This window comes from Crinia signifera, chromosome 9, assembly GCF_055691185.1.
Source record: "Crinia signifera chromosome 9, ASM5569118v1, whole genome shotgun sequence".
NCBI classification, from domain to species: domain Eukaryota; kingdom Metazoa; phylum Chordata; class Amphibia; order Anura; family Myobatrachidae; genus Crinia; species Crinia signifera.
The window spans coordinates 70,835,603-70,847,589 of NC_139225.1; the positions used below are offsets into that span (position 1 = coordinate 70,835,603).

Consider the following 11,987-nt stretch of genomic DNA (forward strand, 5'->3'; position numbering starts at 1 on the left):
ACTATATAGTTAACGGTATCGTGATATGATCTAGTGTGCACGCACTATATTGTTAACATCCCCCCAACCATCTGAACATGCAGTCTGCATGTACAGTAGGGGCCAGGTGATATCAATGAACGATATAGTTAGCAATATTGTTCAGTTTGTAAGCAATATAGCATTTGTTCAGTTTGTAAGCAATATAGCATTTGTCCGGGAGAGCACCGTATAGTGCATCCAGCATTGGGGCTTTGAATGTGTGCCTGCATTTTTTGGGTATGGGCCACAGGGTCGACAGCACTAAGGTCTACATGAACCAAGGTCGACAAGAGACCTGGGATAGGTCAACACTGATGCTGTATCTGTGCACTGCTGTGCTCGCCATGCTTCGGGCACGATTTTATTCTTCCACCATGACCTAGTGGATGGTAGGGCATGAAATACCGCCAGAAGGAAAAAAAAACCATGTCGACCTTTTGACTGTCAACATACACCCATGCATTCCCAATGCATGTCGACCTTAGTGCTGTATACCAAAGGAACGTCATCATGGTAGCTTAAGTTTCAAATTCAGGCATGTAGTCCTGCAGGAGGAAACCACAGAATTACATGGGAAACACGCTAATATGGAAAGAACATAGGACCCTGGTTGCAAGTCAAACTCAGGACTCCAGTTCAGTGAAGTAACATTGCTCTTCTCAGAACCAGTTACCTTTTTTTTTTTTACTCAGCTAAAAAGGCATTACAAGGCAAGTTGTTGTAATGAAAAGATGCTTAAAAAAATAAATAATAAAAAAGTACTAGTCTATTAGCACGGCGCCCGTTACGTAGTTAGCGCAGCGGCCCGTCAGAATCAGCGTAGGGTTCATGCGGCCAGCGTAGTCAGTCAGAAGTAGCATAGTGTTCCCGCTAGCGTAGTCAGCGCCCCTGTCGGAAGTAGCGGAGTGTTCCCGCAGCCAGCGTAGTTAGCGTCCCTGTCAGATGTGTTCCTGAAACACCCGTACTATCCACACCAGCCCGAAGCGTGGCAAGCGCAGCCCCCCGACCTGTTCATACCCCACTATCCACATCAGCATGGAGTTGATTTTATAAAGTGTGGCGAGCAGTGAGCCACCGAGCCCAAAGCGTGGCAAGCGGGCGCAGAATACATGTAAAGTAATCCGCGTGCACTCACCACGCTTCGGGCTTGGTGGCTCGCCACCCTGAAGCGGACGCGGTTGCCGTACCCTGCCGCAATAATTACTGAGACGCTGGAGCGTCTCAGACAGCTGGAGTGCCTCTCCGCCGACGCCCGCATGATCCCCTCTCCGCCAGCACAGGGGATCTGGCTGTTATCGGCGCTGTCTGAGAGGCGCTCACTAGGCTTGACATGGACGCTGGGGACAGAGCCGGGCTGCCGCGGAGTCACTACGCTAAGTACGCTAGGCAGCCGTTGGGCTACGCTGACATTGTAGCTTAGCCTACGTTGAAAATGTAGCGTAGCCAGGCACCGTGCTATTACACAAGTACCAAAAAAACTTGTAATTCAAAAATAAAAAAGTACCATGCTGTCGGTTGCAGTAGTGCACCAGTGCCAACCAAACACTTTTGACCATCATTTAAGCCTGCAAGATACTTAAAGCCAGAAATATGGTAAGGAATTTGGTACTTCCAGGATACAGCAGTAGGACATATGTTTAGTTTGGGATAATACTAACAAATATGAATGAGTGTTCAATCCCCATAGAACTGCTATATAAAAAGGGACCATTGCATGACACCTAGTTGGCAGTGATCCTACAGACAAGAACTTGCACGTTACAGGATTGGTGCCCACCCATCCAAATCTCTCCAAAGCCTACTTTACCATATAACTTTATTCTCAGTCACTGCCAAATGTTCGAAGAAAGGAGCATTTGGCAGTGACAGACCACACATTTGTCTGTATAAATGTATAGGAGAATTCCCATATTATTCTGCATTTTACAAGTGTGCTTGTCCTTGGCCACTGTATTGTATCAAGCAAATATAGAAGAAGACCTACCAGATGTGGTGGCTGGAAGACTTGCACTTGCTTCTAGGACAGTTTTGGGGATATGGTTTTCTTGGTTCTCAGCAGCTTGCTCAACAGGACTTGAAGAGCTAGAATTTAAGCCACCATGGAGGGATGCCGCTTCATTTAGATGTGTAGCAGATGGAGCAATCTGTTTTGAGGAGGATCCTGCAGAATTACTCTCACATTTCATTGAACCAGTTTCTTTGCGCAATCCAAACCCTGGAATAGCTTTTTTAACTGGTAACCCTGAAACACAGAAAGATTCCTGAGAAATATGCGCTCACTGTCTCTTTCCCCAATGTAAAAATAGACAAAAGTTTTATATCAAGCCATTCGAACCACAAGTATCAGCAGCCCTCCACTTTGAGCTGTATAGAGGTATCTTCTTTATTGTAGCATGCCAATTAGGGGGAATGGTGTAGTAATGATCTGAATGTAGGCTATAGACGTACACATTTCCCAGGTTTATTTTAGTTGGGTCCTACTCACCTGAAAGATTGGATTTCAATTTTGGAGAAACTTTCTGAGAATGTAGAGGGGGGCGAATGGATGAAATTCCTGGTTTCTGCAGACCAGTTCTTACTTCTGTGGAAAAACAAGAAAGTTCATTTTGATATAGAGAATGAGATTTCTAGATCAGAATTAATTTATTATTTCCTAGCCAGCTGATATTAGACGAGGACACACACCATTAACTGCTTCTCCACATGCTGGATCCTGTAGGTTGGCTTTCTGAACCCCAACTGAGAGACGTCCACTGCTAGGAGCACATAATCGGGAAGGTGGTTTAACCAAACAGGAGGTAATGGGTAACTGGGAATGTGTAGCAGTAGACAGGGTCTGTACAGTAAAGAGAAAGGAGAAATTGTAGCAGTGAAAACGAATGTGACAGATTAAAAAAAAAAATTATATAGTGTGTGGAAACAGATGAGCATAAACATAACCTCTATACAGACCTTTACAGCAGCAGCAGCTTTGGGAGTCCTAAAGCGGCTTCCTTTAAACTGGTTTGCCAGCATGCTCGCTCCTGCGCCCTCTGTGGTTTGCTTTACATTTCCGAGACCAGCTCGGGGCAAACTTTGGCGGGTCACTGGAGGCCGGATAATTCCTCTGCCAGGGATTCCCCTTGGTGTATTTTTAGAGAACACTTGCTCCTTTTCTGGATTCTGACCTGTGGTATTAAACAGAGCCAACGATCGTCGTGCAGAAGGAATGCCAGATGATGGAGGGATTTGTCGGGGTATTAGTCCTGAGGGAGGACGTATGCCTCTTTCTGTGTAGTGCGGGAGCATTGAGCACTTTGATATTGGTTTATTTTGGTTTTTCAATGCCTGAGCTCCCAGAGACTTGGGTTGCATAGCAATACCCTGTTGCTTTATGGTATCCCCTGATACAGAGCCAAGAGACACATTGGGGTCCTGGTGAACAGAATCTTGGCATTGTTTCTGAAACAGAAAGTTATTAAAACCTGGAACAGGTGTGGAAGTAACAAAAGAGAGGGACCCAGCCGAAAAGACACTCACATCATGGACATTTTCTTCTTCCTGGATCATGCTACAAGATTCAGAGAGTGATGGATCAGCATTTGATTCTTTGCAGGTATCCACTTCATTCTGCACGGAAGCCAGCACTACCTCACTTTTAGAGTATTTTTCCTCAACTGCATTTAACAGCTTTCCTTCTGAAACCTTTGTTTTGCTCTGTGCAGTAGTGTTCGCTAGTATGCCATGATTAGTTGCCACACATTCCATACCAACTTCCAGAATCTGGCCTTTTGCAGACTCTGGCATCCACATTGCCTTTTCTTTATCGGGGTATACATTTTCTTGTGGGTGGAGGGTAGATGGGCTTCCAACATTCTCCTGAACATTTAGTGCCCATGCATCCTCTTTATTTTCAGTGACAATATTACCTGAGGGTGACATAGACAGTCGCACACTCTGAGCAAGAACCGCCTTTGGAGAAGAAATACTGTTTTGGCTGCCTTCGGAGACCTTTGCGTCTGGAGGTAGTACATCAGCTACCACAATGCTATGCTTTCCATTCATATCCAAGACTGCACGTGTACATGTTGGGAGCACAGTTTCAAACACCGGAGTGTTTTCTATAATGACATCAGCAAGCAAACAACTAACATTCTGTGAAGCATTGTAGGCAGTATTTGGCAATACATCTGTAATAGGACTGGTGATTGCCTTAACCATATCCTCCACAGGAACAATTTCTGTTTTGGTGCATACAGAAGTACTCTGCCATACCACCGATTTTTGAATATTAGTTTTAAAGACCTCATCATGCATTGAGGGACTAGCCACTGTTTTGTCAGCTGGACCATCAGAAGCAATCGTAAGGTCATCTGCCTTGACTGTAATTAACTCATCCGCTAATGCAGAAACTTCTGTATTATTGTCAGTCAATTGTGACACCCCCATAATTTCTAAGTTGGGAGCTGTAGGGATCACTTCATGTATGGATACAATGTCCTGTGTTGTATTGGCAGAGGATTGTGGCCCTCCCTCAGTAACCTGGGTTGTATTTGCTGTAGCAATCACTTCATGTACTGATGGAATGTCTTGTGTGGTATCAGCTGTACAGACCTCATGCAACAATGATGCCGCTTCTGTATTATTGGAAGTTAATTGTGGCACTACTTCCATTATTTTTATGCTAGGACCCATAGGAATCTCCTCATGTGTTGATGGAATGTCCTGTGTGGTGTTTGCAGATGACCCTGCTTCAAGTACCTGAGTACAATTGGTTGCATTGACCTCCTCATGCATTGAATGAATGTCCTGTGTGGTGTTGATAGTGCACTGAGGTCCTAATTCAATTACCTGCCTATAATTGGTTACATTGATCTCCTCATGCATTGATGGAATGTCCTGTGTGGTGTTGGCAGATGATCCTACTTCAATTACCTGCGTTGAATTGGTTGCAGTGACCTCCTCATGCATTGATGCAATTTCCTGTGTGGCATTGGTAGAGTTTTGTTCTACATCAATTATTTGTGATATATCGACTGTATCAACGTCATGTGTTGGTGAAACTTCCTCTGCGAAGTTAGCAGAGGTTTGTGGCACCACATCAATCACCTGAGTGGTGTTGGCTATATTGATCTCCTCATGCAGGGATGAAATGTCCTGTGTGATGTTCGAGGTTTGTGGCACAGATTCAATCTCATGAGTAATATTCGCTGTGGAGGATCCCTTATGCATCGATTTTACCAGTGTGAGGTGGATAGGCGTTTTCTGTACTACCATCTGATTGGTAGTGATACTAGGGAGGAACTTCTCATGAGGTACCAGAATGTCCAGTGTAATGTCGGAACACTCTTGTACATTTCTTACATTTAACTGCATAGAACTGCCTACAGTCTTCTCCTCAAGGAACGATGCAATATTCTGTTTGGTATTGACCAAGCCTTTTGGTGAGGACTCCACTTTCATTACTTGAGTTTTGTCAACTAGAATGTTCCCTTCAGCATGGAATTTAGTATTTTGCTTGGTGCTACCACTCTTGTTACTGGCACAGTCACTTATAGACTCAATGTCACATGCTTTCTTGTCAACCAGTTGTATTACAGGTAAGACATGGTCTGCCTCTCTTACTAAAGGTCCAGTCACCTCCGTTTGGCATGTTGAATGTGTTTCACTTTCATTCTGAAGCTGTTCAGTCTTCGGTCTTTTCTTACTAGAGCAGCCATTCAGTTCATCGCTTAAATAAAAAATCCCTTCAATGCCAGAGTTACTCAAAGATTGACTTTTGCTGCATTCAGACACACTTAAGTCGTGAAGTTGCAGGTCCATCTTTTCCAGATCCAGCAGGCTCTCCCCAAATAAAGATACCCCCTCCTTTATGGGACTGTTGTCCAGTGAACGAATCATCCTGGCCACTTCACAGGCCAGCATGGACTTCATTGGTGTGCAATCGTAGGGAGGGGGTTCTGCGTCAATGGTAGACACATCCAACTCTTGCGCTTTCCTCTTGGCTGGACTCTTACCAACTGTCTCTATGCCCTCTATCTGGTTAACTATTTCTTGGCACTCCGCAGCAAAAAAGCTTCTGTATAGGGGAGTAGTCTGTGTCGGACTTTCCTGCGGCAGGACACCCACAGAATGGGAATTCTTGGGAACGATATCGGTACTGGATATATTTTCTTGACTTATACATTCCTCTGAAGTATAGGACTCAATATCCAGTTCCATGACAGGAGTAAGTTTCTTCTTAAATTTTTTTGAAACCATTGGAGTGCTGAAAAACCTTGCACTATTGTCAGCTGTACTCTCAGCAGACTGCTGTTCCTTATTTTGTTTGTAAACTGTAGGGTCTGCAAAATAGGACCCAGACATACTGGAAGCGCTCGACGGTTCAGATGCTGAATGGTGTTCAGGAAGTGACAATATCATTTTATAAGGCAAGAGCGGCACACTTTCTTTAGCTGTACCGGTGTGGACTATTCCATCGCTCTTTAATTCTCCCTGATGTGAGCTTCCAGCTTTACAGAAGACACTTTTCTTTTTACTTTGGAAGTCCACAGAGCCGGTCTCTCTATTTGTGAGGTCAGAGCATATAGTCATTACACTTTGCTCACTCCTATAACCTGCAAAGCAATCATCTACTCCTTTTTGCAGAATGCCCTTTCTCATTTTGGATTTGTGTGGTTGCAAAGACATGCATCCAGAGTCGCTCATTCGTCTTTTGCTTAAACCCAAAGGGGGGTGCGACCCAGCACTCACACCAGGGTCATTCTTTATGTCCTTCAGCACCATACGCCGTAGCTGATGCAGAGGACTCTTCGTGCCCACTGGCACCAAGGTTGTTTTTTGTGTAGGTCCCTCCAGGTTGGAATACTACAGCCACTTGCTCAGAAAGTGAGTGATGAATAGGTCAAATTTCGATTTTCTTGTAAATCCTGAAAAATGAACGAGTATATGAATGACAGAGCAAGTGATGCACATGTCACATCAGTTATAGTAACAAGTACATGAAGATCGGAATCATGAGCAGCTTAATGATCAAATGGTATTTACATAAGAAAATGCTAAGAGGATTTAGCTTGTTATGTGGTCAAGTTTCTAGTTCATTTAAGTCTTCAGATGTCATGTTATGTCATGAATTTGTAGAGCAACTTAGCCATGGTGTGCTAAATCGGTCACTGCCTCAATAGCATGATCTTTGAAATGTAAGTAGTAGATAAGGTGCCCATACACGTACCAATTATCCGGTACTTTTTGTGCTAACATAGCATCAAATCGCATGCACAACGCATGCAAAACGATGCTATTTTAGCACAAAAAGTACCAGGTAATTGGTACGTGTATGGGCACCTTAAGAGTGGGAATGGCACAGGACAGATGACTACAGAATGAAGGAGCTCCAAATTTTGGGAGAAGCAAAATAAAAATTCAGACTCCAAATACCCACAAAACAAGGGTTTTGTAAAGTTTTGCAACACTTTTTGTGCTAAATACTCCGGACCTCATTGCATTTGCCATCATTTCTTTATTATGGGATGTGTGAGTAAGCTTCCTGCATTGTGCCCAGAGGAGAGTGTATCATGTGCAGCACACATCCTGCTCTTCTCTGCAGAGGGCGGGATGGCTTTGCATAGCGCAGCGCTATGCAAAACCGCTCATCTGCTGGTAATACTAGCAGATGAACGTCTTTCCCGTTGTTGATGCAGGAACGCACATCACCGCTCACCCGGGGGCGGCTTTGAGCTGAAAGCTGCACAAAACACCAAATTTGAGCGGCTTTCAGCTAAAAAATATCACCCAGTGTCTACTGGCCTTTATTCAAAATCTGATAGATCTGTCACCAAAGTAGTGCATACACACAGCTATTTTCTAAAAGATCAAGAGATTTTCAGGAGGCGAAAGACTTTGCTTAGAAAAGAGCACAAAATTGTTCCGTGTGTATGCCCCTTTATAATGAAAGATTTTCAGCAATCTGACTAGATTGCTTAGAAAGCAAGCACAGATCTCTGTGTGTATGCCCCGAGTGATTATCTCCTGCTAACTAAAGGGGCATACACACGTTGAGATGTGTGCTAAGCAGTTTTGCTAAGCTATTTGTGGTAGGTGATTTCCTGGTGTCCAGATCTCCCATGGGGAATACATACACATGCAGAGATTTGTGCTAAATGGTTTTGCTAAGCAATTCTGCTTAAGCAAAAAAAGGCCGGGTAGTGGTTCAGAATGAGAGATTGCGATCAGTATCTCTCATTCTGTACACAGAGAGATTTGCAGTACCCTGCTAAGAAATTTGACTAGATTTTGACTGTATGCACTTAGTTAGCAAGAGATAATTAATCTCTCGGGACATACACATGGAGAGTTCTGTGCTTACTTTCTAAGCAATCTAGTCAGATTGCTTAGAAAGTAGCACAAAATCGCTCCGTGTGTATGCCCCTAGTTAGTGTGTAGGCACCTTTACTTTTGTTGTAAAACTATTTCTTGCTCTGTGTGGATGCAGACTGAACTATTGGTGCATTTTCAGGTCTGATTTGACATGAGAGACAAATATTATTTTATTTTATTAGGCTATCCCTCCTGACTCCACGGCACAGGGGGACATTCAATTATTAATATGCACCAGTAAAAACCCGTTGCATGTTTATTAACTATTGTGACCAACATTTTAGTCACCTCTACAATTACAAAACAGCACGAAAATGTACTATTAGCAGAATGAAACGGGTATTATCCCCGAATAGGTAGGAATTGTCATTTCACCTATCCTTGATTACACTAGATTGTGTCACACCATATGAAATATCAATAAATACAGGGATACTGTGTACTGGGGTCCCACTAGTTGAGGATTTCATCCTTTTTAACTCAACTCATCATATGTTGTTCCATGTGTGTTTGGTTTTATTTACAATTTGAAAACAAATTTATTAAGTCGTATTTTACTAGTCTAATTCTTTTGGTGCACAAGTAGAAGACACTCTTTTCTGTCTCCCAAAACCACTTCAATTTAGACCTAACCCATGGTCTATGGAGGGTCCTTGTTTCCTAGCACGGCTCCCATGTTTTTAATTTTATTACATCGTTTTGATCGCATCACATGTGATGCGATCAAAACGATGATTTAATTGTACATGCACCCTGATGGGTGATTAGTATGTTATATGCACCCCCATTGATAACGCCACCCCCACTATTAACGCCAACCCGAAGCGTGGCGAGCGTAGCAAGCCCGCGAGGGGCGGTGGTACACGGCCTCCTACCTTTTCATATCCACATCAAGTTGATTTTATATAGTGTGGAGAGCGCAGCACGCCCCGCGAGGGGACGCGGATAACTTCACATGTATTCCGCGTCCACTCGCCACGCTTCGGGCTCGCCACACTATATAAAATCAACTTCACGCCGACGTGGATAGTGTGGGTATGAAAAGGTCGGAGGACGCGTACCAACGCCCCTCGTGGGCTCGCCACGCTTCGGGTTGGCGTTGATAGTGGGGGTGATGTTAACAATGGGGGATCATTTAACATAGTAATCACCCATCAGGGTGCCTGTACAATTAGAAATGGCATGCGATATTAAAATTATACAGTGCGGCTCTTAAGGTGCCCATACACGTTACAATTATTGTATACAATACCGCATCTAATCGCATCTCGGTTTTGCGATGAGATCAGATCTAGTACCAAAAGTATGTGCTGCACATTTTTGTACTAGATCTCATTGCAAAACCAAGATGTGATATTGTATACAATAATTGTAACGTGTATGGGCACCGTTAGGACCGGAAAACTGGGTCCGATCGCATACCACTAATTAAGGTATGCAATGGGCGCCGTGCTAGGAAACAAGTAACCAGGGCTGGGCAACACCGGCCCTCCAGATGTTGATGAACTACACATCCCAGCATGCCTTGCATCAGTTTCAGCATGGCCACATAGAAAAACTAATGCAAAGCATCCTGGGATGTGTAGTTCATTAACATCTGGAGGGCCGGTGTTGCCCAGCCCTGCATAGAGAAACGAGGGCAACTCTGCTATGTACAGTACTTTATGGTGACAGAAAGGTATTCAGTACAGCCAGGAGAGAGGAGGTTTCATTGGTGGCACTGATTGCAGGACTGGCTTCTGTCATTGTAGAGAGGTAGCACTGTAAATATGGATCTAGTCTAGTCTCTAACCGGCAGATACGTAAGAGGGCATTGCCTGACGGTAACCATGCGTACACTGCACAATATGACCCATCCGCTATTATCATCAACAGGATTACTCACTGTACGGAGGTGTTGCGCCGTGACTACATACACGCCCGGTGCCCGCTGTTGCTGCTGCCAGGAGCGGCTTTCCTCTTGCTATCTCGCGACCGGCTCCACATAACACAACAGCCACAACTTTGAAATCTAATTTTAACCCGCCCACACTTTATCCCCATTGGTCTGTTATTATCATGTGTCCTACTTATATATAAATTGCCCAATGGCTGCAACGTAACAGGTGACTGTGCCAATGAGAGAAATGAAGGGGTGGAACCATTAGCTGCAGAGAGCACTGCCGGGCGGAAGAGTTTCGGAAGGCGACAGAACTGCTGGCACGGAGTTCCCCAGCAGCAGCCCCAGCAGAGGCAATGGAGTGCCGGCAGCAAGGGGCGGGAAGGAAGGAGCCTTGTTTTGCTGACCTGGAAACTGTCGGTGTGGCGGAGCCTATGAGCCGCTGTTAATGCTGCAGACCCCACCGGCTGGACGAGCAGCTTCCCTGTGAGGCTGTGGGAAATCAAGCTGGAGTTTCCCGAACATGGTAGCTACGAGGCTGAAGTTAGCTTCTTATTCGGCAAGCTTCTTATCCACTTAATATTCAAGCTCCAGCTTCTTATTCAGAACATTCAGGTTCATAAGTGTTAACGAGTCTTGGGTAAAACATTTGACACCTAATTGCGTCTGACCCACATATATTTCCCTTGAGCAGCACTGGTTTGTACATGAAATACACAATAATTTACCATTTTAAATACGTAGCTGCAGTTTTGCAAGGGTTAACGAGTCTTGGGAAAAAGATTTGACACCTCAAATCAACAGAGGGGTGTCAGCTGCATATGACCCACATGTATTTTACCTTGCCCAATGCTGGTTTGGGCATGAGATATGCTGGCAAAGTGGGCACATACACTATATTATGATTTACTATTTGAATAAGTAACTGCAGTTTTGGAAGCATTAACGAGTCTTGGGCATCAAATATGAAACCTGAAATCAACAGAGGGGTGTCACTTGCCTATGACCCACATTTGCCTTGTCTAACACTGGTTTGGGCATGAAATACACTGGCAAAGTTGGCACTTTCACACCATTATTTACTATTTTGAATAAAATTGACATCTTAAAATCAGTTTATTTATTGAACTAGCTAACAGTCCATCAAAATAGTTGTAAATTGTGGTGCAGGTGAAAAGTCCTGTTTGAGCATTCACAGGGGTCACTTTTAATGTATTTTCAGCTTGCGGACCTGTGTTGTATGTCAGTGCCTGTGCAAACCAAAACTGACCAACAATTGATTTACTGGTACTGCTTTCCTAGCACGGCGCCCACGATAAGCATCGCATGTATTGGTCCTTAATCGCAAGCATCGCATGCATCTTATGTGTTTCTGCACCATAAGATGCATGCGATGTATACGATTTATGCGACTACAGTGATTTTTCATCGTATCCATTTTTATCACATGTATCGCATCGGTCATACTGTTTTAATGTCATAAATACTGTTTTTTTTATCTTGGGCATTGTAAATCCTATCACATGCCTTCACATATCATAAGTAGTGGTATGTCATGGCATGCAATGTGATATGATTTTCATGTTATTTTACTATGGTGGTGGTGCTTATACGATAAAGAATCAAATGTGTTTCCTTTCGGTTGTATGTGAAGTGAAGCAATTCTTAACACCACCCCCACTATGACCGCCAACCCGAAGCGTGGCGAGCGGCGGCGGTACGCGTCCTCCGA

The 11,987-nt window shown here is 44.1% G+C and overlaps 1 protein-coding gene across 1 annotated transcript; it reads right to left on the bottom strand.

The window, feature by feature from the left end:
* Positions 1 to 1,964: 1,964 nt before the first annotated feature.
* On the bottom strand, positions 1,965 to 10,422 carry LOC146035623 (uncharacterized). The gene is made up of 5 exons (XM_083159175.1): positions 10,262 to 10,422; positions 2,974 to 6,929; positions 2,707 to 2,857; positions 2,507 to 2,602; positions 1,965 to 2,263 (listed from the first exon to the last, which is right to left on the bottom strand). Exons 2-5 carry the CDS (start codon positions 6,784 to 6,786, stop codon positions 1,980 to 1,982), a joined length of 4,344 nt encoding a protein of 1,447 aa, XP_083015301.1. The 5' UTR covers positions 6,787 to 6,929; positions 10,262 to 10,422; the 3' UTR covers positions 1,965 to 1,979.
* Positions 10,423 to 11,987: the final 1,565 nt, after the last annotated feature.

Coding starts and splice junctions, on each gene's coding strand:
- LOC146035623 (XM_083159175.1), bottom strand. CDS start 6,786: ATGGTGCTGAAGGACATAAAGAATGACCCTGGTGTGAGTGCTGGGTCG. Junction 2,603..2,706: donor ATGTGGAGAAGCAGTTAATG/GTGTGTGTCCTC, acceptor GTTTTTCCACAG/AAGTAAGAACTGGTCTGCAG. Junction 2,264..2,506: donor ATTGAAATCCAATCTTTCAG/GTGAGTAGGACC, acceptor TCTGTGTTTCAG/GGTTACCAGTTAAAAAAGCT.